Genomic DNA, 26915 nt, shown 5'->3' on the forward strand with positions numbered 1-26915 from the left:
GGGATTCGTTTTGGTGTGTGGGAGTGTAGTCTCAGGTTTATCTGACAGTTACACGACAATTGATTTCAGGCCATTTTACAGAGTAACGCAAAAGTAATGCAGTGTGATCAGTTACTTTCTCCAGTAATCTGTCCATCTATGGATGCACATAGCAGAGAACTTAACAAAGAACTCATTTTAATTTGTATCTTTAGAAACTTTGGTTTTTTGAACAGGGCACTTTCTTTAGCTGAATCTACAAAAAAAATGTATCCAACTACATCTGGCCTTATAGTTGATTCATCCTTCAAGAAGCTATTCTTCAAGGAGAAAAGGCTGAGTTATGCCAAATTACCCAAGAACTCATGTGAAAATCAGATGCAACAGGTCTAATGGACTAATGAACACAAATTTGTCATTTTTAGTGTAAGTTGTCATCAATATGTAAGGGAAAGAAACAGGTTCTGTCATGATTTGGGCCTGCATTTCAGCCAGTGGTGTTGGAGATCTTGTCAGATCGATGGCATTATAATTGCAGAAAAGTACGGTCATTTTTGAGTCACACGCAATACCATCTGGAAACCTTGTAATAGGCAACAGCTTTATTTTTCAGCATGACAATGATCCCAAACACACTGCCAATGCAGTAGAAGCATAACTGGATAGAAAAACACACAATGCGGCACTATCAGTCATGGATTGGCCTCCCCAGAGCCCGGACCTCAACATTATTGAAGCAATGTGGAATTATCTTTACAGAGAATGGACCAAAAGGCAGCCAAGATCCAAAAAAGGGCTTTGAATGTCCTTCAAGAAGCCTGGAGAACTATTACTGAAGACTACTTAAAGTCCACTCATCTAAAAGAGTTCAGGCTGTGTTTAAAAATTTGGCCCACTGTCTAATGTCATCGGTCCAGCTATCAAGTTATCCGTGCTGCTGTCGACAGTGTTGCTAAACCTTGCCACCACAGTAACGGTTTGTAAATGGCGGAACAGGCATCGTTGTCGTTTGTAGGTCTGCGATTGTGTAACAAAGTATGAAATGCAAATGACATGGATATCTGCCTTAGGAACATTAATGTTTCAGCAGTGTGTCAATCATTGTAACAAATGTTCCCTGATGGGAAGAGCTGTGTAGGAGGGCAACCCTTCCAACAAACGGAAGAGGGAAAAAAAAAGAAGAAGCGAGAAATGGTGGGATACACAAGCACAGCCTGTTTCTCTACTACACGATTTGGATGCTTTACCCCGGGGAGCACAGGATGCCGTTCACAGGTGTGAATGAAGAACCTGGTTGGTTGCCTCGCCTCCCTATGTTTCCCACTTACACCTCTCTCCTTATCACACAGCTTCACTTTTTATAGAGCTGCCACAGACAATTCCCAAAGAGTTGTGTGTTTCTCTGTGACAGGCATTTCCTTTTGTTTTGAATACGTGTGAAAAAGATGGGAAAAGCCTGCTTTGTGCCTCTGCCTCTCAAAGCGAACACTTACCTTTTTGGTGTGCGTGTGAGGATTGGGGCAAAGCAATCTCTAGGATCTCTATATGTGAACCCTTGGAAGCACGAGAAGTTTGTAAGACTGGAAGAAAAGGAGAAGATGCATTTTAGAAAGGCAGGAAAAAAAGAATGTTAAAACAGGAAAGTCTTCCTATTATAATCAAAAGATGTTGAAATAACATTGGTTTCTTGAATCTTTTGTGATGTAAACTGGAGAAAGGGGACTTTGCAATTTCTCTTTTCTCCAGCAACTTTTTCTTCAAACATTTGTTGTTTTCTTTGTCCACAAAACTTGTTTTTGTCAGGAGTCATGCATTCAAAAGCAGTACTGTTCCATCTCTCTGTATTCTACAGTCTCCTCAAATATTTTGCCGATTTATTAAAGCATTTCCCACCCTCACAGACACACGCGCTCATATTGCGTTCATTAAAAGGAAAGAAGAAAGATAACATAACCACAAGCTGCGTGTCAGTGTGAAAATTTGACTCTCATGAGCACATAACCCATGAAGCCTGAGCCTGACAAGCGTCTCTCTCTGCTCTCCACTGTTCTCCATTCATTAACACTCATCTCATTCAGGAAATCTCTCACAACTTTAGAGACGTGAGGGTGAATGATGTGGAAAGGGGTGCAGCAGTGGGTGTCTGTAGGGGGAAGGAGTAATAGGCTGTCTTCCTCCTTCATTTTAGAGGCAGGTGAAAGAGATGGGGAGGAGAATTAAAAGAGCATGAACATATTTCTTCTCGCAAATCTCACACTGAGTCTTCGCACCTAACTTCACCAGCAGTGATACATTATTCAGTGTTTGCACAGCCTCGCCCTAAACCAGAATGGGCACAGCGAATGTACGAGCTGCAAGAAAAATTAAAGGTGAAAAAGACGGTCAGGCTGCAAGATGCTGGTTTGTTCACATCCCGCTGAACCTTGAAGGTCTGCGTGCGTGAGGTTTAGATATTGTCGTTCGTGACCCTGTTTCTTCTCTTCGAGAGCCAAAAATGTTCTTTGAGTTTGACGTATTAGCATAACAAAACGTCCCAGTACCGTCAAATCACCACTCCCCAGGAAGTTCAAATGCAACCCACCCTGCCACTGCCACTGCTACCAGCAGAAATGTTGAGAAGCACATGGGACAAAACAGCTCTCAGATCAAGTCTTTTGGAGAACCAAGCTGGGATCAGACAGCTTTAAAGAAAATTGTTTGATGTTGAACAACGCAGAGCCATGGGGTTTGGGGAATTTTTTTTACAGTTAAATAACAGTGACTAACGGGACTATAGGGGGTTCTGGGAATAAGCCTATTAAAATGTGTGTTAACAAATTAGGGTTTTCACTAGCATGTTGGACTCGCATGTGAGAGACAGTGTGCAAATAGTCTTTAACTGAGGGTCCAATTTGCAAACTATTCATTATTTTCTATTCATTATGTTTGAACCTACACTTACATCAATGGGTGTATGTATTGTCCTCCACAGACAAGATTATTGTCCGCACAGTCGCAGACCTTCTGGCAAACGCTTTGTCTTATTAAGTAAATCCACATCTATGTAGACTAGACCCAAGCATAAAAAACACCCAGCTTTATAACACCTGAAGCATCTACAAATGGAAGACTTGATATGGCTGTTTGATTTCTTCTTGAGAACTGCTCTAGTCAATATGTTTATATTGACTGGATCAAATTACTGTGTGATATGAAAGGACATGTACAGACAGTTCATCTGTTTCCTGCAGCTCCACAGAGGGTTTTAAAGTCTTACTGCTTATTGTTCAGATTTTTAGTTCGGGTGCAGCAACAACTTCACTTTCAGCCACAAAAGCAAGATGTTTTTCAGAGGAATGGGCAACCAGAGCGCTTAAGACAAAGATGTAGACAAACAAAGAAAGAAAACAAAAAAGAAAGAAAAAATCAGAAGCTGAAAGGGTCTGAACTACACTTGGAGAGGTGGATGGAGACATAACTACACATCTGAGATCTGCTGCATATCTACAGGATATGCAAATAGGCAACTGTTTGCTAGCATAGAAGCTGTATAAGTTTATAATATCTTGTTTTTCTAGCCTTTTGTGCTAGCCTCAAGGTGTCTAGAGATGATTCATTTTTTCACAGATGTGTTCTCTGTTCTCTAAATAGGTTAGAATGTGTAATTTTTATTCATGACTTATTAGTAGTCATGAGCAACAATGTAACCTCTTAAGAGCTTGAAAAATAGAAATCAATTGGACTTCTTCAAGTTTGTGAAGAAGTTTCATCTGCTTTACATCCAAGAGGAAACCTTGGATTAACCTACGTCCAAAGAGGTAGGTCTTTTGACCTTTGCATGTGTGTCACATGATCCAGTCTTTGGAGGTTAAAAGACAACAGTTACCTTCTTTTTTCAAGTTCTGAAGATTACTGTGGACTGAATGACTGAGAACCTGCACAGACAGATACAATGTAACCTGTATCCTGTGTCCATTCTATTTTTATTGGTACTTTGCACATTACATTTTACATTATTATACATTTTACTTTGCTTTCATTTTCATTTTTTTCTATTTTGTTGTTAACTGCTTTTCATTTCCCCAAATCTGAATATTTTCTCACTTTTTTTTTTACCATGTATGAACTGATTTCATTATAGCTTCATTTATCATTTGTTTTGCCATTTTTAAAAATAAACTCCTAACTTGGCGACTGTTGGAATAACCACTACACGTGATATTTTGAGCTTATTTTTGTAAAGTCGGGTTGTTGTTTTTTTAAGGTGCACATCATGTTCAAGCTTAGCTTGGAGACGTGTACATTTAGTAAAGTAGCTGAGAAAATGATGGTTGAGGTGATTTTCTTTCCAGGCCAAATAGCCTCATAATAAATGATGGATAGTTCTGGTCACCCATGATTACTCAAGCAGCACAGGTAAAGTGTTTCCCTCTAAGCCAGAAGCAACTCTTGATCAGTGGTCCATGTCTGCAAACCCTCGCCCACATCTCCTATTTTCTCCCTCCCTGTCTTTGCTGTCTCTCTCTCTCTCTAACACGTTGCTCCCAGAGGGGTTGATGTTCACCACAGTGTGCCGCCTGCTCAATGGTAGATGTGACAGAGCCCGCCACAAGAAGGGATTTAAGGGAGAGGAGGATTGAGGGATTCGTGGCTGCCACAATCAAGAGTTTCATAGCAGGCATGACTAGACTGCCCCCCCACCCCGCTCAAACCTGACCACTGAATGATTCATGGGGTAAAATGCGAGGGGGTGGAGTGGGTGGGAGGGTGATTGCATCACTGCTGTGTCTGGGCCTTTCTTGTACTCCTAACCCTGACATGCAAGAGAGATGTTACGGAAGTAGGAGGGGGCAGTGTTTGCACTTGAGATAAATAAACACACACACACACACAAAGAAGCATCGTGAAGGAAAGGAAATGTTAATCATAAACACAATAGAGCAGTAGTGCTCATGCACACACACATACACACTTCTGGCTTCACATGCTCATCAAAACATGGTGACAAAGAAAGATGGGTGTGGCCATGTGGGGCTGGGAGAGGTGTGGGTATCCCCACTGGAAAAGCCCTGAACAAAACCTCTCCTTCCCCCTCTAACACTCCATACGTGATTAAGACGTGTCTGGAGGCAGAGAGCTGATTATTAAAAGCCGTGTTTGATTCCAAACTGTTTATTGAGGGAGTTAGACTCTAAATTTAGGAGCTCTTTCCATTTTCCCCCAAGAGAACCAAACAAAACAAAAAACCCAGAGAGACAACTCCTGCGAAAAATCAGTTGTGAAACAGCTCAAAGATGCTAACAGAGATTAAGACGTAGAGCGCAGAGAGGAGAGATGATGCGGCACTATGAGGAGGGAGGAGCCATCTTTTATTGATTCAGGCATTAATGTACATTATGTACAAATTGGTCAAGGGTGGCCCCTTATGTGGAAGCTGTGCAAACAAATTGACGCATTTGTCTCAATATCCACTTGTGGGGGTGAATATCAAATCCAATTTATTTATGAATACTTTTTTTGTCCGTTTCACCTGCCTCATTTGCTCTATACAGAACAAGTCTTGCAGTCTCTGCTTGTCAGGTGGACCGAAGATGCTTTTCACTTTGACAGCAGAAGCGCAAAGGGGTAGAGGGGGTATAAATAAAGACCGGAGACAGCATTTATATCACACAGGTAGGTTTAGCACAAAAAAAAGCCCCTGACAACCAACAATCTGTCAGCCTTTTCTTAGCAACAGGGCAACTCCCATGAATTGGTGTCTTCGGGGAAGAAACAGAGAAGCGCGTCTCCGAATGAGTGTGTGGCAGTTTCTCATGGCTAATTCACTTTGTTGAATTTCATTAATCATATTTAATACCTGTGCTCCTCTGTGGCAGTGGCTGTTGGTGTTATTACTGTGTCTCTGATAGACACACATTGTGCATCTGTTTCTTCTGTTCAACAGGCAGCGTATGCACACAAACGTAAGGTGTGATGCAGAACCCCATTCCAATGCAGAGCCCGCTCAAGGTCTGCCTGTGCAGTGCACACAAATAGCCCAAAACACTCAGACATGCACACAAACACAAACGCACACAGTCTCCGTCTTTGTCTCGCTCCCTTTTTCCACACATACAAACACACTTGACACATGCGTATACATAACCGTGTCCCTTTGTGGACCGTTGCCATGCAACATTTCTCTGATTGGGTTAGTTGAGCTCTGGTGCATGTGCACTCACAGACACACACACACATACTCCTGCTGGCTTATGAGTATCAGATCACACACATAATCCTTTGCCACACCCATCCTCCTCGTCTCCCACAGGACACAGCTGCACTTCCAAGGCCAAGGATGGAGTGAGGAGAAACACAAGGCAGTCCAGGAGGAGAGAAGCCCTGTGTGGGGCTCTGCAGCTCACAGTCTTAGCTTCTCTTGATGAGCTCCCCAGAGATGTTTGATGGTTCTTCAGTTTGAATTGCAGGTTCATTTATTTGTGCATATTCAACCTTTTTCCTTTCCTCAACTTGAAATGCAAAAACACATTTGTGATTTCACTTTTGACGCATTGCAAACGTGTCTTTTAAAAGTTACACCAATTTCACACAATCCATTTGCTGCTTTATTTTCTGCTGTGCAACTCAGTGTTTGTTACAGGAGGAGATCTGTGCTCATGGAAATAGGTGGTTCTTCATGTAAGCTCAACATTCATAAGCGGGCAGTAAACTGCAAACAAAATATATATTCAAGTCAGCGTGTGTGATGTAACTTTGGCTCTGCTGCACTTTCTTTGTTCGTAAGACACGTCTCCTCGAAAAAAAAAAGTGATGTATTTCAAAGATTAGACATTGATTAGAAAATGTTGTTGTTTACAAAAATTTATTCATACAAATCTTACAACACTTTCATAACAATGACAAACGTAAAACCCCATATAAGGACTCCTGTGTGTATAACGATGTCACTTGTACTAAGGTTCACTTTTAAAACACATTGTTTTCAGATAGATAAGAGATTAAACATTGAAGTAAGGCGTTCGGCGCTTTCAGAAATATCAACAACAGGCATTTTCTATGATCTGAACAACATCTCTATTATATTCTCAAACCCTTTTAAGTCTAGATAGTGATGCACAAAGTTGTAATATGTAGGGGATATTTTCTCATTAATAAATTACTGACCCAAAATAATCGACAACACGTCATAATCAACAGTAACGAACACTGGTCATTGTCTACTATTCTCACAGACACTGAACACCCCATACACGCGCGCACACACAAACAATCAGACGCACACACATACATCGCCTGCTCCACCGACATACACATTCTATTCACTTTTTTAATATATTTTATACTCAACAAATCATTGCCATGCTTTAAAAGAAAGCCTAATTCTACTACTCTTGGGGCAGACTAAGCCGAGCGATTAAACAGAGGAAAAGGAAGTTTTAATGTAAGCTAATGGACTGCAGCATTGTAGGGCCACTAAAATTGCCATCTGTCACTTGTGGTGAATATTTATTTTTTTTAGTATTTTTTTTTTTAGTATTTTTTATGTTTTTCTCACGTCGAAGCAAGGCACCAAAAGCCAAAAGCTGTTTCCACCTCCGCATGCATGTTCAGTCACTCGTCCACACAAACAAACATTAAATGCACACACGCTCACACATAAACGCAATATGCACATACGCACTCACGCAAAGCCTGTACGATGGAGCCAAATTGAAGAAGGAGTGTGTTGATAGTTTCTATGGGGGAACACAGGCCACTGATTAGATTGCAGGGGTGCATAAAGCTGCATTTGCATAATGTTGAATAAATACATGAGATATCTCTCTAATAAAAGTCATAGGGAATATCCCTCTGCTGAAGGGCTGAATTTCATTCACCTCTGTTCTACTGGTCTCATCCACCTTGACTCGCATACTCTTAAACCTTCTTCTGAAACCAAAGTGAAGGGAATTCAACATCTGACATTTTTTATCAGACTCATTGACCCTGATCTCACTTCAGCAGGTGAGCAGAGGAAGTGGTGCTATCACTTGTTTTGTTTGTTTGTTTGTTTGTTTGTTTTGTTTCTGTATTGACGTGCGACAAACGTCCTCTGGCTTGTGGGTGCTGTAACCTGTGTCTTATGCAACAGGCTACTTTGCTTGCCTTTCCTCTCTCTCTCTCTCTCTCTTTCACACACACACACACACACAAACACACACCGTCTCTTTTTCCACTGCCTTTTCTTCGACTCCACACACACATCTCTTTATCAGCTAACACTCTTCACCTGCTTCCTCACATACTCTAACACAGATCAGCTCAACAGTGAAACTACAGCATTAACATCAAACCAGAAACTTGGCGTGGCAATCTAGAAGCAAAAGAACTTGAACTACTACTACAACCAAGACAAAGGCAATCAGCATATAAGGGAGGGGAGGGGGGTCCAGTGTCTTGTTCTATGATATCCACAATGACAGCAGCAGGATAGGTAAAAGTAAAATCAACAAGTCAGTGCAGTACCAGTTTCTACCACCTCTAGCCCTCTTTCTTCACATTTCTGTCACAAAACATCTGGGGGCGGGGGGGCTGCTGCTGAAAGAAGCTTAGCACAGCCCATCTCCTACACAGCAACAAAAGCACAATCGCATGCAGTTTGTAAGTGAAAATTAGCACGGTGTCAGTTTTCACATGCACCATTAAATCAGAAATAAGTCCAGTATCTCTAACCCCAACTCAGACGCTACCTTCCCTCTCCTCCTCTTTTGTCAAACTGCATCACTTTCTGCTCCTTCTGAGTCCTTTCTGAATATTTTGTAGCTCTGCCAAAATACAATCAACAGTTGAAGCAGTTTTTTTTCTTTTCTCTTCTCCATTTAATCCTGTTGACTGAACAGAGACAACACTGAGATGACTATGTGCTCTGTGTAATTTTTATACTGTACACAATACACACATGTGAAACATTCCATAGACAGTCGTATCGAGCATGATTTATCTCCCACTGTAAATGACTCTCGAGGCAAGTGAGCAAGCAGTGTTTTCTGCATACTGTTAACAGCAACTCGAGTGCTTCCTTTCTCTTTAGTAAAGGCATCAGTGCCCTTGCAAAAGCCTGCAATGAAATTGGAAAGAAGGTTGAATTTTTACCAGCACTTACATTGACTGAACGTGTAAGTCAATCGGTTAACCATCAAATGAGAGGCTGTGGAACAAAAGCCATCTGAATTCCCCTTGGAGGGGCAGCAAGCTATACGAACCCACAGAGCTCCCATTAAGGGAGCGTGGAGAAGCGTGGACAAGGGCAACGTCTATCATTTAGGATAAGCCGGATATGCCTCACATAGCATGCTCACTGCTTCTTTGGGCCTGTTTGGAAAACAAACAACACTAAAAAAATAGAACGTTGGTTACAAAAATAAGTATAACATTCAATACTTTGATTGTCTTTTTAAAATCTATTTATTTTCTGCATATGTAGATGACTTTTAAAGATTTCAAGCGCATAATGTTGAAGGTGCACAATTATCTCTTTTTTTTACTGGTTTCTTCTTCTTCTTTTTTTTATCATTTTGTTTTGTTTTCAACATCTTAAACATGAAAATAAAATATTGGTCCACAAAGTATAACTGTGCGGTATCAAGTGCTTTTGTACAAAAAGAAAAAAAAACGATATTATTATTAAAATATTCATTTTAATGGCTTTACTTCATACATAAATACATGTTGAAAGAACACAGGCGCAATCCACTGGTTGGTCAGATATATCTGAATGACTTCGATTTAACGACTGGATGTATATACACAGGAGGGCAGTTTGAGCGCCTTAACAGCGCTACAAATAGGCAAGCCGGCGTCCTTTGTTCCTAACTCTCTGTCTGTACCTTCTACCCAGAACCGCTGCCAGGTATTTCTGCACGGCCATCTGCTTTCTATAGCGACTGTAGCTGTCAGTGAAGATCCCATCTGAGTGTCTTTTGGATAAGGGCTCTGATTCTTCCTCCATGCTGTTGTCGTCACTGAAAAAAATACAGAAGATAAATAAAACAACAGTGACATTAGTTAAAGCTGCGAGGTCTTGACAGGTTTGTGCTCTTTTTGATGTGGCATTTCAAGTTTGATCATCTCTTCATCTGGCCAGTAGTCATTAATAATGCATTTATGGGCCTTTATTTTTTATAATTTTTTTTGTTTTTTTACGTTAAAAATATATATATATGTGAGGAAAGATTTAGTGATTTAAGCGTTTTGGAAAGGTTATCAAATATTAATTTACATCCAATTACATATTCTGACGCTTGCTTTTTCCCCCCACCACCCATTAATGTTTGTAAAAGCAAAATCAATTGATAGGTAAGACAAGGGCTACAAATAGCGTTGTATTTCAGTATCTTACTCTTAAAGAACATAAATCTTGGATGCAATGTCACGCCACATCAAAAATAGGAGCAAAACGGTGGAATGAAAATGTCCAGACGTTTTATAGAAGGGTAGCATTTTTTTAAGAAGAAGAAATAAACCACACACGCACGTAAAATGACAGACAGTGATACAGCAGCCTGAACTTGAGCAGCGCAGAAACATAAAAAAAAATAAAATAAAAATGATGACTGCAGGTGAACGCTAATAAGAAATGCCCTTACCCTGCACGAATTGTCATCAGAGAATGCAGATAATGTCTCGCTGTTAACTGACCCAGGATCTCCCTCAAGGCTCTATCTAATTCTTCCTCAGCATGCCTTTCTGGTCTGAGATGATAAAACGCCAAAACACATAGATCGTCAGTGACTAAAATAAAAATAAATTAATTAAAACAAAATGTAAAAAATAAAATTAAAAAGCGCGGACAAAATGATCAAAAGTAGCCTAAAATGTTCCCGCCCACTCGCAGGTCCAATATCACATCAAGTGCAATAAATAAATAAGAAAAAAGAAAGAAATTAAAAAAAGGAATTACAGGCTATCCTTTAAGAATCTACCGACCTTTTTTTTTTTTTAATCTTGATTATCAACTGTAGGGAATCAACATTTTAGGCTACTCGAAATGAAAATAAGACAGGACAAATAACATGAGAAACTCTGGGAAAAATAAAGCAAGCAAACATTATAGCAAACAGCAACAAAGTCATTAAATTGGAATCCAGCCCAAGGCTTTGGCTGTGATACGAAGGCGCATTTACCTCTTCTCCTGTGGGTAGTATAGGGTGTATGCGTCGTCGTTTAAGGATGGCGGGCTTCGTATAGCAATCTGATCACTATCAAAACCCATGTCGGACAACGAATTCCCGTCCTCATCGAATGCGTCGTTTTCAAGTCTGCAAAAGGAAGAAAATTCATCACAATTTTGATCAATGCACACGTGTGGACGCAGGAGTGAAAGGATGCCAAATGTCTGTATCTGCCTTTAAAAACAGCGGGCTGTTAAATGCAATGGAAAAGGGTGAAAACGGGGGGGAAAGAGGCTTTTTAAAGTAAATAAATAAATAAAAATAAGCCAGAAAACGAATCATTTAAATTTGGCGAAAATAATGACTTGAATTTTATTATATGCGTCCTGCTTTATTGTTTTCTTTCTTTGAATATGTTTTTCTTTCTGGAAGAAATCGGGGTTTTTTAAATATATATATTCCACTTGATGCTCCCGGCTCCAACCTCATTAATTATTTAAAACTCGAAACAATGGGTGTGAAAATGATCACATTTAGTGTAGGCGTGGAGCTCAAAAATATTAAAAAGAATTCAGAAAATACCTTTTTTTTATGTTTTGTTTTTTTTAATCAAGGAGAACCACGCCCAAATAATGGATATGCTTTTCCCGAAGAAGGAAAAGAAGAAGACTAAATCTTAAATGGATAAAGCTCTCCTATTCGTTTTGCCTCGCCTCTCCTTGGTGACGCCAGTCCACCGTCATCCCGAGGGCTATCCATTGCATCGACTGCATTCTCATTTTTAATAAGGGGAGTTCCATGAACCGTCCCACCGGACAGATACTCCTGTGCAATTTCCATACTCATTTTCCACACCAACCTTGCATTTGATTGTTTAAAAGCCTGCATGTCCTTCTGTTATCATGCTTAACTGGAAGATTCTAAAACTTGCGCGCGGAGTTTGTGCGCAATGGCGCGCATTTATTTGAAACAAAGTGAACAAACCTCTTTTTCGTTGATTGCAACAAACGTAACAGCAACATTAAATGAAACGTGTTTATGTTCTATTTGAAACGTGCATTTCAAATAGAACATAAAAGACAACGACAACAACCCAGAAACCAGAAACCTACCTAATCTTGGGGTAACTTAGTCCAAGAGGTGTGCAGAAGACGCTGTAGTGCATAAAGATCCCGTAGATGAGCAAGATTAAAGTCGCTTTACTCGAACTGGCCATGCTGTTTGGAAATAAGAAACAGACACAACATTAAACAGAGCAGTTACCTGACAATAAAGCGGCTTTTTCTTTGTTGTATCAAAATCACAAGGCGGTGCACCTCACCACTAATAAAACTAAAAAGCTGGTTCGAACATGAACCTGTTTGAATTAACTGGATAAAGATAGCGTCCACTGGCTTATACCAAAAAAGAATAATTAAAAACGAGGGCTGGGAAGAAAAAAACTGGATATTTTGTGTTTTGTTCACCTTATCTTGTAAAAGTTACACTGCGGTAATGACACCAAATCCTCTATGTTCAGCGTCAAAGTAGCTAAAAAAAAAAAAATGCAGATCTCCACGCAGTTCACAAAAAGGGAATTTATTCCATTACTTTATCTCGCTCTGGAGCATAAATTTCTCCGAGTTGTAAGACACTCCGCAGATAAAGCACATACCTATAGCAGGAAAGCAGAGAGGAGGCTGTGCTGTAGGTTGTGATCCGGGCGCGGCTGTGGCAGTGCGTGTTTGCGTGTGTGTGAGAGTGAGAGAGAAAGAAAGAGAGAGACGGTATCTTTCTCACGGCACTTCTTCCCTGGCTGAAGCGCCTCCGTCGTCTCCTTATGTTCCCCTCAGTGCTGCCTATCTCACTTTTATACCCAATTAATAGGACTCAACCGGTCGCAGAGCCAAACAAAAACTCGGTGGGAAAGTGCGCTGTCTGTGCGTCTACATATCGTTGCTCTAAACTTTTGTCCTGTGCTGTGATTGCCTTGGATTTTTATCCATGTATCGCAAGCCTTGCCCCCCTCCTCCTCCTCCTCGTCGTCCTCCTCCTCCCTCCAATAAGTCACATTAAGGATGCTATAGACGTCATCAAGTCTTCCTCCCGGAATATAATAGTACAGTTCCTTCCTCATCGATGCATCCGTCAGACTCACCCCCACCTCCCTCCGAAGATGGAAGTTTACTTTCAAACTTTCTTCTTTTTTAAAAAAAAAGAGAGAGAGAGAGAGAAAGAGAGAGACGCTTGTGAATGCATACATGAAATCATCAAGTTTTGATGTGACGGCCAATACAGATCAGTTCGTCAACGCCTTAACCACGACTGCTTTTCTTTCTTTCTTTTTTTTTGTTTCCTTTTTTATATATAAAAGAAATAAATAAATAAAAATCTCACGTCACCAATAGGTTAATTACGCTTTAGTGATTATCCCTGATCTGGGAAGTGGTGCTGGTGGTTTCAAATGACTTGATGGTTTTGATGGAGGATGATCAGGCTTCCGATGACCAAGTCCAAGGCCCCTGGGGAGTCAGGAGCTGTCCAGTGCTGAAATGACTCGTCTCAAATTGCGGCTTTCAGACTTTACATTCACTTTTCTTTTTGTTCTAATCGTTTACAATAATTGCTCATTTGATGTCGAGGGGTGGCTTTAATGGCCGTGCAATGAGAACGCTAAGGTCTAAACCTAACCTCTGGATTGTTGAAATAAACGAGGCACATAATCGGATTTGAACAAGGGCTGGTGACGCAGGATGCTGGTTCAGAGAGTCTGCGTGGCCGAATAAACGATTCACGTTTTCCCAGCATTGTTCTCAAATTATCTATGTCATTACAATCTGCTGATTGATGTGTTTAAAAGAAAACGATGCAATGCTTTTTATATAGAACATGTGTCAAATAACCAAGAAGAAGGCCTAATCCTCTTCACCCATAGGGGACTGGTGACGTCTAATTTCGAGCTCATGGAGAGTAAGTCGAACCTCTCTGTATCTGCAGCTTCTTAGCAATATGCTCTTTATTGTTTGTTCTAATGCCGCAGTCAGATGATTGGAGCAAAACTTGGCATTCTTTTTTACTGCATACATGAGACATTTCATTTTGGAGGTTCGGAGGCCTGTCTAGCAAACTTGAAAATTTTTCGTGGGGACTGGTATTCGCCAAATGGAGGGGTCAGTAGACGCCTCGGTTTAACTCTGCACCCCCACTGAATCAGATCTATAGCTCACCAACCAATTGAAGAGTTTGCCAAAGAGGGGAGACGGAGACATTCACGTCAGTGTTTTGTTTACGCTGACGCAATATGACGAAAAGAGCCAGTCACTGCGGGAGGGGGCTATCTAGAACCTCTCCTTGATTCATATGAAGAGAACAACTTAAAGCCCATACGTTTCAACTGGAGCAGACTGCTAATATTAGGCCGGGTACAGCAGGTAGCCATGCAGCTCCGTAGCCTGAGCAAACGGCGCCATCATGAGGACAGAGGACAAACACTCTGAGCCATTCTACTGAGGTTTAGTCATCATCACAGAAGCACACAGAAGGGAAGAAAGAAGGGAGAAGTGGAGCAAATCCTCGCACCAGTATTTCATCTTCATAAAGTGTCACCTTGTTAGTGAAACAGCTTAACTGAGAGCTTCATTTAAAATTCGTGTGATTCCGGCATGACATTACAACTGTGAGGGTAATTTTGCATTTAAAATACAGACGCGTAAAATGGAGCTACCCCAGCGTGGCCTTGAATGTCACTGCACCTACAGTTTAGTGGAGGCTCATAAAGGCCAGTTTACATATATGGCTGACCCATAATTGAAGTACCTGCAAACTCTTGCAGGCTCTTTTTTTCGAGCTGGAACCTCTGTGAGTTATAATCAGCTGCTAAACATCGCCCATCAGAATCAGAAACACACAACACCACAGAGAAATCAGAGATAAGGAAAAGGGGGATATATGTTCAACAGCTTTTCTACAGATTTCTGTCCAATTTGTTATCTGTGGAAGATTTAAAGTGCCCAGATTCAGATTTCCCTTCAGTCCATGTTTATCTATTAGATAATGCAATGGAGTACAAATAATAATAGTTTATGTGCTTTATCAAATGTAAATAAAATTGAATTCAATGATTCAGTGATCTCAAGAGCCATATTTGACAACAGACCATAGAAAACAGACCACCCTGTGGCAACCCGTCTTCTTTTAAAAAAAAGTCTGTAGACAAGTGTGAACTGAGGAGACCAGTTGCTGGTCTTTTGGGAGAGAAATGTCCCATTCTTGTCTGCTATAGGATTCTAGTTACTCAACAGTCTTTGTCATATTTGTTTCATTAATTTTTTTGGTTGGTGAAAGGGTCTCCACGGGATTCTTTTTTAATAGAGCCAGGTTTAGCATTCTCTTACTGAAGGCTTTCCCTGGAAAACATGTCATCTGGATGGAAGCATATGTTGCTCTAAAAGCTGCATATACCTTTCAGCATTGATGTGCTGCACACATCTGGTCTTTCCAGCTGTGAAAGCTGCCAATTACACAGACACTAATGCACCCCCATACTATCAGAGACACAGGTTCAAATTTTAAATTTCAGTTCATCTGAACACAGAATAGTTTTCTGCTTTTGCCTCAGTCCATTTTAAATTAGCTTTGGCCAAAAGGAGAAGATGGTAACACAAGCTTATGTTTATGTTTATTTAAAAGAGATCATGTCTGTTAATTAACATGAGAACTTAAATTCATCATGTAAATATGCCAGATTTAGCGACACAGGCTAATTTTCATCAGCATATTGCTTCTTTTGTTGCATAGAAATGCTACTTTTGACTGCTCCCTCACTCACAAGGGGTCACAGGTAGCTTTGCTTGTTTGATTTCATAGATTCTTGCACTAGATTACCTTCCTCACCCAATCCCAAATGGATTTATGTCTCCCCGAAAATAACAGGTATCTAATATTGATTTTCAACCCCTTGCGCACAGAGATTTCTTCAAATTCTCATGTTTTGATTATGTTATTTGTTGTAGAGAAATAGATATTCACGATCTTCAAATTTTTACATTGAAGAACATTATCCTGAAATTGCTCCACAATTTGTAGACACAGTTTTGTTGAAAATTGGTGATCTTCTGTCTCTTTTCTTCTGAGAAACTCTTTGTCTCTAAGAGGTTCTTTCCATGTCATGTTGCCTGTCCAATCACGTCTCATATCCGATCATACTGCCAACCTCTTGTTAATCAACCTAATTAGTAGCAAAATGTTGCTCCAGATGTTTCTTTTTAGTTCCACTCTATGTTGCCCTGTCCCAACTGTTTTAAGGTGTGTTTCTGCCATGAAATAAAAATGAGCTAATATTTATCATGAAGTAATAAAACATCTCAGTTAAGTTTTCTATGGTGAATAAAATATGGGTATATGAGATTTGCAGATGATTGCATTCTCGTTTTATTCACAATATCCAACTTTTTTGGAATCGGGGCTGTACTGCTACTACTACAATACTACTGCTATTTATAATAATAATAATAAGAAGAAGAAGATGAAGGGTGAGGTGGGGTGGTCAGGATTATCTATGATGGATAATGGTTTGTTGCTCAGTGGCCTCTCCACAACAGCTTCAAACTTCCTAATCAGGTTATTTGGACTATAGCTGCCACTAGTGAAAATGCTACTCCCCCATATAATGACCTTATTACAAAAATAAGAAGAAGGCTTTCTTAAGGACATTTGCTATTAATCTTGCATCTCCTTGCAAGCCATGCACAGCCCATTGGCTGATACCCCTGAATCAGGGGGTCAGCAATTAATGGAGGGCACCACCAATAAACTCATAAAGAGTTCAAATTAACACTGAGCAGAACTGAGTGTAGCTTCTTGCTGCAGCCCTCCTCCACAGTCCCAGTTTCTTATGTGACCCTTAGGGAAAATTAATTGCACACCCCTGCCCTGAATGAAATTTAACCAAAGTGTTTGAGCAACAGTTGTGCTTATTTCCACCCCAATAACTGGTTCCCATGATATTTAATCTGAGCATGGATATTGTCCTTTTTTTGTCCTGTCTGTCCCCTCACCCACAGCTGGTCACGACAGATGGCTGCCCTTTCCGGAACCTGGTTCTGCCCGAGCTTTATTCCTGTTGAAAGGGAGTTTTTCCCTCCCACTGTCGCTAAGAGCTTGCTCCATGGCGGGGGAGTTCTCTGATTGGTGGAGTTTTCTCTGTATTGCAAGGTCTTTACCTTAAAATATAACGTGTTTTGAGATGACCGTTGTTGTGATTTGATGCTATAAAAATCAAATTGAATGAAATGGAATTGAATTATTTAACTTCAAAGGCTAACCGATAATAAAATGTAATATTAAATCTGAACGATAAAACAAAATGTAGATATCGAGCAGTGGAAATCATTCCATGATGACAAACAGTGACCGTGCAAACTCTGAGAATCCTTGCTCGTATGCATCCGAAGTGTTTTGCAGAGGGAGCCACTTTCTAGGAAAAAGCATCTGGGGGAAACATGCTATGGCGCCTGCGCACTGTGTAGTTAGAGTCAGTAGGGGTCAGCAAATCACTTCAAAATTGTTTAAAAACCTCACACTTTGCAGACACACTCCCGCTGTGTCTGTAGTCAGCTTTTAGTTAGGTGTTCAAGATGAAAGCCCAACATTAGCCTCCCCCTCCCTCTCTCCTTCCTTTTCTCATTAAATTTTTTAAAATTATTTTAAATATGAATTTAAAAAAACAACAACAAAAAACTACCGCCTCTGTGTCAGTTTAGAAATCTTATGGAAACAATGAATATTTTAAAAAGTGTTTTACACACTATGATTTTTCAGTCTGTGCTGTAGACAGCCTCGCTGAAACACGCAGTCTTTTACACCTATTGTTAACTCAAGTATCTGCGTGAACACACCTCTTTTAACCGTTTGTAAAACCCAGATGGCGCTAAATGCCTGCGCAATATGAACAAAGTTCAGAGGTGAACACCACGATGCGACTGCGCTTTATTTTTATGGACAAATTCTACATCTTAAAAAAAGAATGAATGGAGATTGTTGGAGAGCATAACTGAAAACGCTTTAGCTGTCCGGGCAGATGGTGGGCTTTCTCCTTTACAGGGATGTCGGCCATATTGGGCACACGGGAAAACCGTTCAATAGGACACAATGATACCTTCAAGTTCTATCGGAAATAATAATACGTCGGCATGAGCCGGCGTGGGCTAGATTAAAGTTTGATTTGTCTTTTTTAATGACCAAAGAATTGAATTATTCAGATAAAAAGACTCTTTATCCCGTTGCAGTACAAAATATCCCACGGAATAAGGTATTCGTTACAGATGAGTAGTTTACTGACAGATCGATCTAGACAAAATTAATTACTTTCCAGTTATCCTCGGTGTGGTTATTTGCTGTACTTCTGTGAGCAAGCTAAAAATCTTTGGGTTTCGTACAGTCTGACAATTAGAAGAAGCAATTTGGTGATATCACATTTTTAAAGAAACAAAGGCCAAACATTCAGAAAAATGATGGTCAGATTAATAATAATAATAATTATTATTATTATTAATTAATCCTCATTTACAGTATAGTATACACACACAAACAAACCTTGCTATTATATATATAGTAACACTGGATAAGGATGGATATTTATATTATGCTGCCTCTCAAACTGGAGGTCTGATTGGCGTTTGAAGTTGGGATTTGCCGATGTTCGAGTCTAATCTGAGCAAGTGAAGGCAGCATGATTCCTTCTTTGGCCTCGTCTGTTCCTCGGTCCTAGTCCGGCTATTGTTGTGTGTCTTTCGGGGCAACCCTGACCTATCAGCAAGCGGTGATTTCTGATATTTTAAACTGTTTTGCTCAGCGGCTCCACCGCCATATTAAGTAGTCTTTGTCAGCTGGCGGCGTGTCCTCGCTTTGAAGGAATAATATTTAAAAAAAAAAAAAAAGGGATCCCAGTGAAGGGCTCAGTGCTCGTGAAGTAGTTAATCGGTATGGGACAGACGGAAGACTGAGATTCCACGTTAGTAGAGTCTGCTTGTGTCGCCCGTTTCCACTTAAGGTTGTCGACGTGAAATTGAAAACGCTGGGGGAGAAAAGGCTCACAGGACGCATGTAGCCGACCCACCACACTGCTACGGTCGCTTTTGAGGTAAGAAACGCTCGCCAACAACTCACATTTTATGCTGGAAGTAGATTCAGCAGGGCCTCGTTGTGTTTGTGACACTTGGAGAAAGTTGGGAGGAGTTTCCTCGCTGTGTTACATTGTAGTAAAAGCACGTTTCATTATTAATCCGCGATTAAGACCCCAGTTTGGGGGGGGTCGGTCCTGTGTTGGAGAGGACAGCTGTTTGGAAAGGCTCCAAAACCGTCCTGGGACAAGGCGAGAGCGGTGTTGTAGCTGTGATAAGAAGTATTATTTATTCATTTACATCTTGTAAATCTTTATTTCAACTATATATTTTGGTTCTTTTCATACAATAAAAGTTTACCACCCTGTGCCTATCTCTGTGCCTCACCCAGTCTCCCTCGCCACACACGCATCAGCTGCTTTAGGCCTCAGCTGTGATAGGCCTTTTAATGCAAGGCACTCATCAGATTTTTCTAAATGGCAACATTTAATTTTCCCCCCAACTTTGCTCCTGCGTGCTTTTATTGTGATAGTGCATCTCTCTTCCTCAGACTTATACACACGTGTGTAAGATTTCCAGGCATGCTGCTGTGTTGGATTGTGTATGTATCCTAACATTTACTGCCCCTGACTCTGCATGTGTCTGTCGGTGTGCTTATATACTCTGGTGCCACGGTAATCCCTCTGTTAGTACAGCCCCAGTTGGCTGGACAGTTGTCTCCTTCTCACACAGACACAAACACACACATATACACACACAGCTGGAATGGAGAGGGCAGTTGGTAGAGGAGTGAGGAGCGCTAACAGGTGGTGTTGGCTGGGGTCCAGGAGCTTGAATTTTAACTGGGTTGAAGGATCCTTGCATACTCTTTGAGTGTCCTCATGGCACGAATGAGACTCTACACTGTCATTAAAGTTTGCTGATTAGAAGCCTCCAGTCTTTTGTTGCCACAAGTGGAAAGGCTGAAGTCGTAAGGCAGCTCCACACATGTTGGCAATCTGAACAAATGTTTGGATTTTTGGTGAAAAATAAAAAATTAAAAGAGGAGAATTCACCGTGGGCAGAGGGAACAAGAAGAGCTCTTCTTTTTAATAGCTTGAAGATGGCTCTTTCTCTTTCCCAGCCTCACTCTAGCCTTTGACGGGCACAGCAGGTGGCCTCGACGGCATGAATGGATTCGGAAGGAAGTTCATCTCCCAGCTCCCCGACAGTCCCCTCCTCTCGCTCTGATTGGCAGAGATGGCAGGCTGCCCTGAAGATAAGACCGAGCTGGGCCTCAGAGAGTGTGCCAGGGCAATTACTGCGTTATGCTTTAGTAATGGGTTTTCAGGCCCCTGTATATTTTCATTGCTCAGTGCTTGTGGCTGGCATTAAAAACCAAGGCGATTAACTTTAATATTATGCAATGGCTTTATCTTTATTAGAATGAGCAGTTTGACTGTAGAAATAATGTTTACTTATGCATATTGCACATGCTCAGCATTAACCCAATGGGCTTTTTTATAGTGCTGAAAAGATCAATGGAAAACAAATTAGCAAGGCTGCAGTGATTGATGAACTAATCTCAGGAATCTATAAAGCAAAAATACTGAACATTTGCTGGTTTAAATGTGTGTTTTTTCTGTATTTGTCTCATTTACACCACTATGGCTCAATTTTTTTGATTTTTGTTTTCAGTGTCCAAAAAGTTCAAAAACGAGTCATGTTTAAGGATTTCCAGCTGATAGGGTTAATCCACTACCCGGATAACATAACCATTAGGAAATTGGTGTACATTTTCATCTATTCTTGGATATACAGTATAAACATGCTTCTCTCTGTAATTGTACCTGCTCTAATAACCTGGCCCTCCAGGTATTTGAGTATTTTAATACAAAGGGTTTTTTTATGCAACTGCTCTGTGCCAAGTTTTACTCTCTGGTCACTTCCATGTTATTGTTGTCAGATGACATTTGCAGTTAATAAAAATTAATGCCTTTTTTATTCAAAAGGAATAACGGGTGTCCTTCCTGAGTTATGACCAGTTTGTTTAACCAGGATCTCCATTAGCAGCATTAGATCCATTAGTTCAGCCTCAGCCTTAGCTATTTTTAGCTTAGCTATTTATCCTGGGGTCCCTACACAGAATCCAACAATCGCAACATACAAACAAAACAAGCAGGTTCTTTGTATATACTGATTTAACTTGTGAGAACATTGCCGTGCAGATCATGCAGACTCATTTTGAGCAATTTGTTGCTTATTTATTCCTTTTGTTGAAGCACTGGAACAGATCACACTGTGTCACAGCTAATGCATTTTACTGTTTTACTTACTTTATTATCAGACCATGCTAATTTGCAATCCAATCAAATAAATCAAATAGTTTTGTCTCCTGCATTTATTCGATAGGAACATTCTTAACACTCAGTTGGTAACATTTAACTCCAGTTTATTATCTGTCACACAATCTTCTACAGCCTTCAACTCCTCATTACGTGTTTCCTTTAACTTATCAGTTGAGGCTATAAATACACGTACTCTTGAGTCATCAGCATATAGAGCAATCTGAGCCTATTTTAGTACAACTGGAAGATCGTCATTAATAAAAAGACAAAATAATAATGGTCCCAAACAGCTACCTTGGTTACTCCACACGTTACATGTCTTGTCTTTGACAAACTACCATTAAAATAAATAGTCTGCCTGCAATTTCACAGACGGAAGTTATGTTATAGCTGAAATTAGTTTGCTGACCTGGGAGCAGTATATGTGTTACCACTGCAAGATAATATCAGGTATTATTCAGGCATTTACAGCTACCATCTGAGCCTTTCAGCGACAAACACAGCACTTTTAGTCTGACATGGACAGTTGTCCAGTGGGATTACATTTCAGTCGTTTCATAGTTATCCATCATAGCAATCGCCGTCACCTTCAATGCAAACTGTTTTGATCCAACCAGACTGGAACCCGTAGAGGAAACCTGGTTTATTCAATGTTGATAAGCCTGTAAGCTACCTGAATACTTTGGCTTAATAAAGCTGTCAGAAACAGAGACTGAATGATGAAAACCTTTGCTGATAGCTTTCCGTACTTGAGCATTTTTATTATTCTGGCCAACAAGCACATTTTGCTAAAACACGATGATACTCCTTGCTGTTTGAAAACTCTTCAAAATAAAGTCCTACACTCTGAAAAAATACATCCTCTGTTGAGCTCCGGTCTCTGGAATACACCCTACAAATCCAGTCTGCGTCATAGAAATGTCCCAAGTAACTGCAAAGTTTGCAGAAGGCAGTAAGGGTCAAAGTCTTCTCCAAAGTTGCGTCATTTGTGATCTGTCACCTCAGTAGCCAGAGTAAGGAGCTTCATCTCACAGCCGCACTCAACCGTTCTTCTGAGAGCAGACACACTGGAGCTTGTTTTTTTTTCTTTTTCAAAATGACCTCAAATAATTAAGACCAGTTTGTCCATTAGGATTGGGTTTGTTTTCTTTTCATTTGACTGATCTGAGATTTAACATGACATTTTCTTTTCTCTGTTTTTGCTTAGTTAGTCTGCTTACAATTTCTGTTTGATATCTACACCAGTTTCCCCTCATTTCCTACTGGGAGGCATGCTGGTTCTTCTTTCAGTTCTTTGAAATTGCTGTACTGACTATATAGCTGGTTATCTCGTGTGCGGTAGCTCGCTGACTCATGCCATTATAACAAGTATAAGGCTAACAGTTTGTAATGCTGGAATTTTTCTTCATTTGAATGTTGATGCATGCCAGCCACAGCAAATAGCTTCCCGCCTGCAGTGCAGCTTCATTGTTGTATTTTCCCCTCTGGGAAGCAGCAGCCTGCGTCTCCTTAATCTGCATCAGCATCACTGGTAGTCTGGCACATAGCCTTGCATGTCACATGTCCCTGGATAGAGTCTATTGCCAGCATTTGTTTGAACACATACCAGTCGCTGGGAGTAAAGTTATTCATAAATATGCGTGGGAGTATCTGGATAAGTATATTTCCTTTTCTTCTGTTATTCCACACAGTGGTGGTGGTTGTTTGAAGTGCAATGCAACTAATCAGTATTGTCATTCTTTATTATTGCACCATTTGTTTTCTAAATTAACATATTTTTCATTTCTGTAAATGGTCCGTTTGATCTGAAGGAAGATCAATAAAATTTAATGAACGTGAAGGTTTATGTAAATATAAAAAAATACCATTCAATTATTGTTGTTGACCTAAATGCATCAAAGCTTCAAGCACTGCCATGGTAATCAATGTCCAAATCAGTGCTTCAGTTTTGGGCTTTTTTAATACATGTACTTTACTAAAGAAATCAAAGAGACCACAAAATAACACACAAAAAAATCCTCGAACATGATTTATAATGCATCAGCATTATTAAGGTCACTTTATTGATCATGTTTGAAGCAAGCTGTGATGTCACCACAGCTCAGTCACCACGTATACAGCCGCTGAGGGTGTGCCATACTCACTGTAGTGTTCTTCTGAATGATGGGTGTCGCCATCTATACAGCATAAGTGCTGGTCTAGGAGTAGAAAATGTCAAAAAAGACAAGCAAAGAAAATCAGAGTTTGTTTTGTTTTTTTTCCTTTAAAGTATTCTCAGGAAAGTCTGATCTTCCCTGGAAATCAGAGGTTCTGTGCTATCGCTGAGGTGGTGGTTAAAAACAACATGACCAGCTGGAGCAACAACAAAGCGTGGCATGCACCAGCGGATGTGGGGCCACCCTTTGTGGCGCTGTTTGCGGGGGCAACATCAGTGGGTAGTTTATTTCAGACAACATTTAATGATAGGCGAGACCACCACAGCTATCATCTGCCAACAAGTGACACTTGTCAAAATAACTGTCTGGATACAGTCTATAAAAGAAGCTACTTTTAACTGCTTGTTTATTCACAAAGGATCACCACAGCAGGCAACTCTGTATGTTTGATTTGGCAGATTTTTTTTTCTTTACGCTTGATGCCCTTCCTGGTCCAACTGGAATAATTTCCAGTTCTTACCTAAAACGAATTTACAGGTTACAAATCTACAGGAAGTTTGGCAAGTAACCACAACAGCTTTTGCTAATGCAAACTAGGACTGCAACTAACGATTATTTTGGTAGTCGACTAATGTGACAATTTTTCTTTGATTAGTTGATTAGTCAACGATTGTTTCAATAACTTTTATCTCCACTTCCTGTGGGCAAACCTCCTGCTCCAATCTCCAGTACCTCACCTCCTCAAGTGTGCTCACCTGTGAATGTCACCCTGTTGTCTCGTCCCACAGCAAATTAAAATAATGACTCACGAAACATTTGAATTTGAAAATTTGAAAATAATCAAATGTAATTGTAACATTTCTCAATAGGACATGGCTAATTCTAATTGTACTATGATTGCATTCCCTTTAATGACTAACTAGTACACAATAAAAATATAGTTCAGATTACAGGTTTTGCAGCGTTACTGCTGTTTGCGAGCACTGCTTCCACTTTGGATGGTGATGTCCGTGTTGGTAGGGTTTCTTTGAATTTTCATGTTGGAAGTTTTTGGGGATTGTTCCAGTTGAATATTCTAACTTGCAATGCCATAGATCATAGGCTCGTTACATGATATGATGTTGCCCACACCTATGCTGATGTGTAGTGCACAACTTGTTTAATTACTGTGGTTGTGCCAAGTGGTGCCAGTTGATAAACTTTTTTTTTTTTAATGCCAAGATTATTATGTTTTTTCATTCTTGTGTCTATTTGTCTATTCCTGTTGTACTTATTTTTTAACAATCACTTCTATTCCAATAGTTTTAGTAATCTGCCCACAGGAATCTGCTAATGTTTATAAGCCCTTATATTGATACTATGATTAGTGTTCTTTATACTGAGGTGATGATTGTTATTCTCTTACTGATAATTTAAAAAACTGGCAAAAAACTAGCCAGAATTGAATAGGAAGAATCGACGGTGCTGAACAGGCTGATCACAATAGTTGAGGGCTGCACTGACCTGACGTGTAATTACGTTTCTCTATAGGAGCGCATCAGGTTACGGCATAGGGTTCAGAGGGTTTTGTGGTTATGTCATAGGTCACAACGTAGGTTTCACGCTGTAGCAAAACTTGAGCATAGCACTCTTGCTAGCTGCTCCTGTTGTTGAACTGTAGAAGGAATACTTCTGCCTGTAAAGCAGTGCAGTGTTGCTGATTATCTAGTAAAACTTTTTGAGACAGGATCAGACCGATGCCAGATCAGCATGGCCAGTTTTGTCAAAATCATTGTTATGTTATGTTTTTGAGAAACTATGGGACTAAGAGTTCCTTTGTGAGCTGACAAAATACTCCCATTTCTTAAATAAGAAAAAAATTATAGCTCAGCTTCACAAAAATTTGAGTTTTTAAGAATGTATAGTTTGCACAGGGCAATAACACAATGGTAACATGCACTATACATTATCCATCTTAAATCAGATCATGACCCAAATCACTGTATGGGCTTGAGGCACCATTTACCGTGGCCCCTTGGAACCACCAGAAAAATGGCATATTTCTTTCAGCCAATCTCATTGTGTGTATAACAGCCTCATTTAGGAAGCCATCTGAGAGAAGATACAGTAATCTGCCTGTAATTTGATTTGCTGTGAAGGCGATTTAAGCTGTCATTGCTGTTGGCAGATTTGTCACACTAGAGAAAACACTGGTAGTAATATTTATCTTTGTGACATGCATTATCGGGCTTTTTTTCCTTTTACAAAACTGCAATTGATGTATAGTACAATGATTTGGTTTAGGCTGCTGTAATGATACCATTTTCTATTCATGCCAGCTGTACTTGTAAATGTTTGTCTATGAGGCCATCTGGTTGTTTTGAATATTTAATTGGAGCATTTGATTGATAGTTGGGTGCCACTGTAAGAACAGTTCTGGGCCCTTATAAGCTTTTGTGCTGCCTGTGTTGTAGGAATATGCATGGGATCGTATAGTTCGGGGGATTGTGAGTGTGATGTGCTCTGTGGGGGAGCACCACAAAATCCTTTCTCTTTGTCCATAACAAAAGGTGGGGGCAGACAAAAGAGAAAGCCAGAGGGAGAGGTGAAGTTTCTGCCTTTCTTAGAGCACATTTCCCAGTTTTAAGTCTTAAAGAAAAACTGGGTGGTTCATTTGTTACATTGTTACAGAAAAATTAAAAAACTGAACCAGAATATGATGGACTGACATGGTTAAAAAAAAAACTTCAATGATGTTGGGGCATATTTTGATATGGACAGTAGAAAAGCCAGTGCCAGTTCTAAAGGAATCACATTCCACGTGTTTTTAAGGCATCGTTGAAGATTTGTATTTGATAAGTTGCTGCTGTGTTATGTCTAGATTCTGCTTCAGGCCAATTCTTGAGATCTAAAGTGAAACTTGTGGCTGTTGAGCCAGTTTGACATGCAGGCTTGCTCAGACTTGTTATCCGTCCATTACTGTCTTAGAGAGCAAATAACAAGAAATCATAATGGTGTAAAAGCAAAGGTTGTTTAAACATATCTGTGACTTTGGGAACAAAACGGGAGTCTTCACAAGAGAAAGGCCATGCTTTTGTGTAGATTTTTTAAATCTGTAAAGCATTTTTATGTTGATACAGTGATCCATACTGAGTCAACTTGATTTGGTCTTCATCTTTCCAGTTATTGACCCTTCATCTTAAAGCAGATATGCCACTTAAATTCATCTTCATCAGTTTTTATGCT

General features: G+C 40.1%; 2 protein-coding genes across 3 annotated transcripts in view; one reads left to right on the top strand and one right to left on the bottom strand.

Moving 5' to 3' along the window:
* Positions 1-6803: 6803 nt before the first annotated feature.
* Positions 6804-13078, bottom strand: adcyap1b (adenylate cyclase activating polypeptide 1b). 2 transcript variants are annotated; one of them, NM_001279522.1, is given in 5 exon segments: positions 9616-9959; positions 10584-10688; positions 11121-11255; positions 12221-12325; positions 12763-13062. In NM_001279522.1, coding segments are annotated over 4 exon segments (528 nt in total). In that variant the 5' UTR covers position 12325; positions 12763-13062; the 3' UTR covers positions 9616-9775.
* A 5733-nt stretch (positions 13079-18811) lies between these two features.
* The window catches only part of yes1 (YES proto-oncogene 1, Src family tyrosine kinase), a 31154-nt gene continuing 23050 nt past the window's right edge, over positions 18812-26915 (top strand). The window contains exon 1 of the mRNA XM_003438057.5: positions 18812-19227. The gene's annotated coding sequence lies outside the window, so the exon portion shown is untranslated. The remainder of the gene's footprint in view (positions 19228-26915) is intronic.

Source organism: Oreochromis niloticus, linkage group LG18 (genome assembly GCF_001858045.2).
Source record: "Oreochromis niloticus isolate F11D_XX linkage group LG18, O_niloticus_UMD_NMBU, whole genome shotgun sequence".
In the NCBI taxonomy this organism is placed as follows: domain Eukaryota; kingdom Metazoa; phylum Chordata; class Actinopteri; order Cichliformes; family Cichlidae; genus Oreochromis; species Oreochromis niloticus.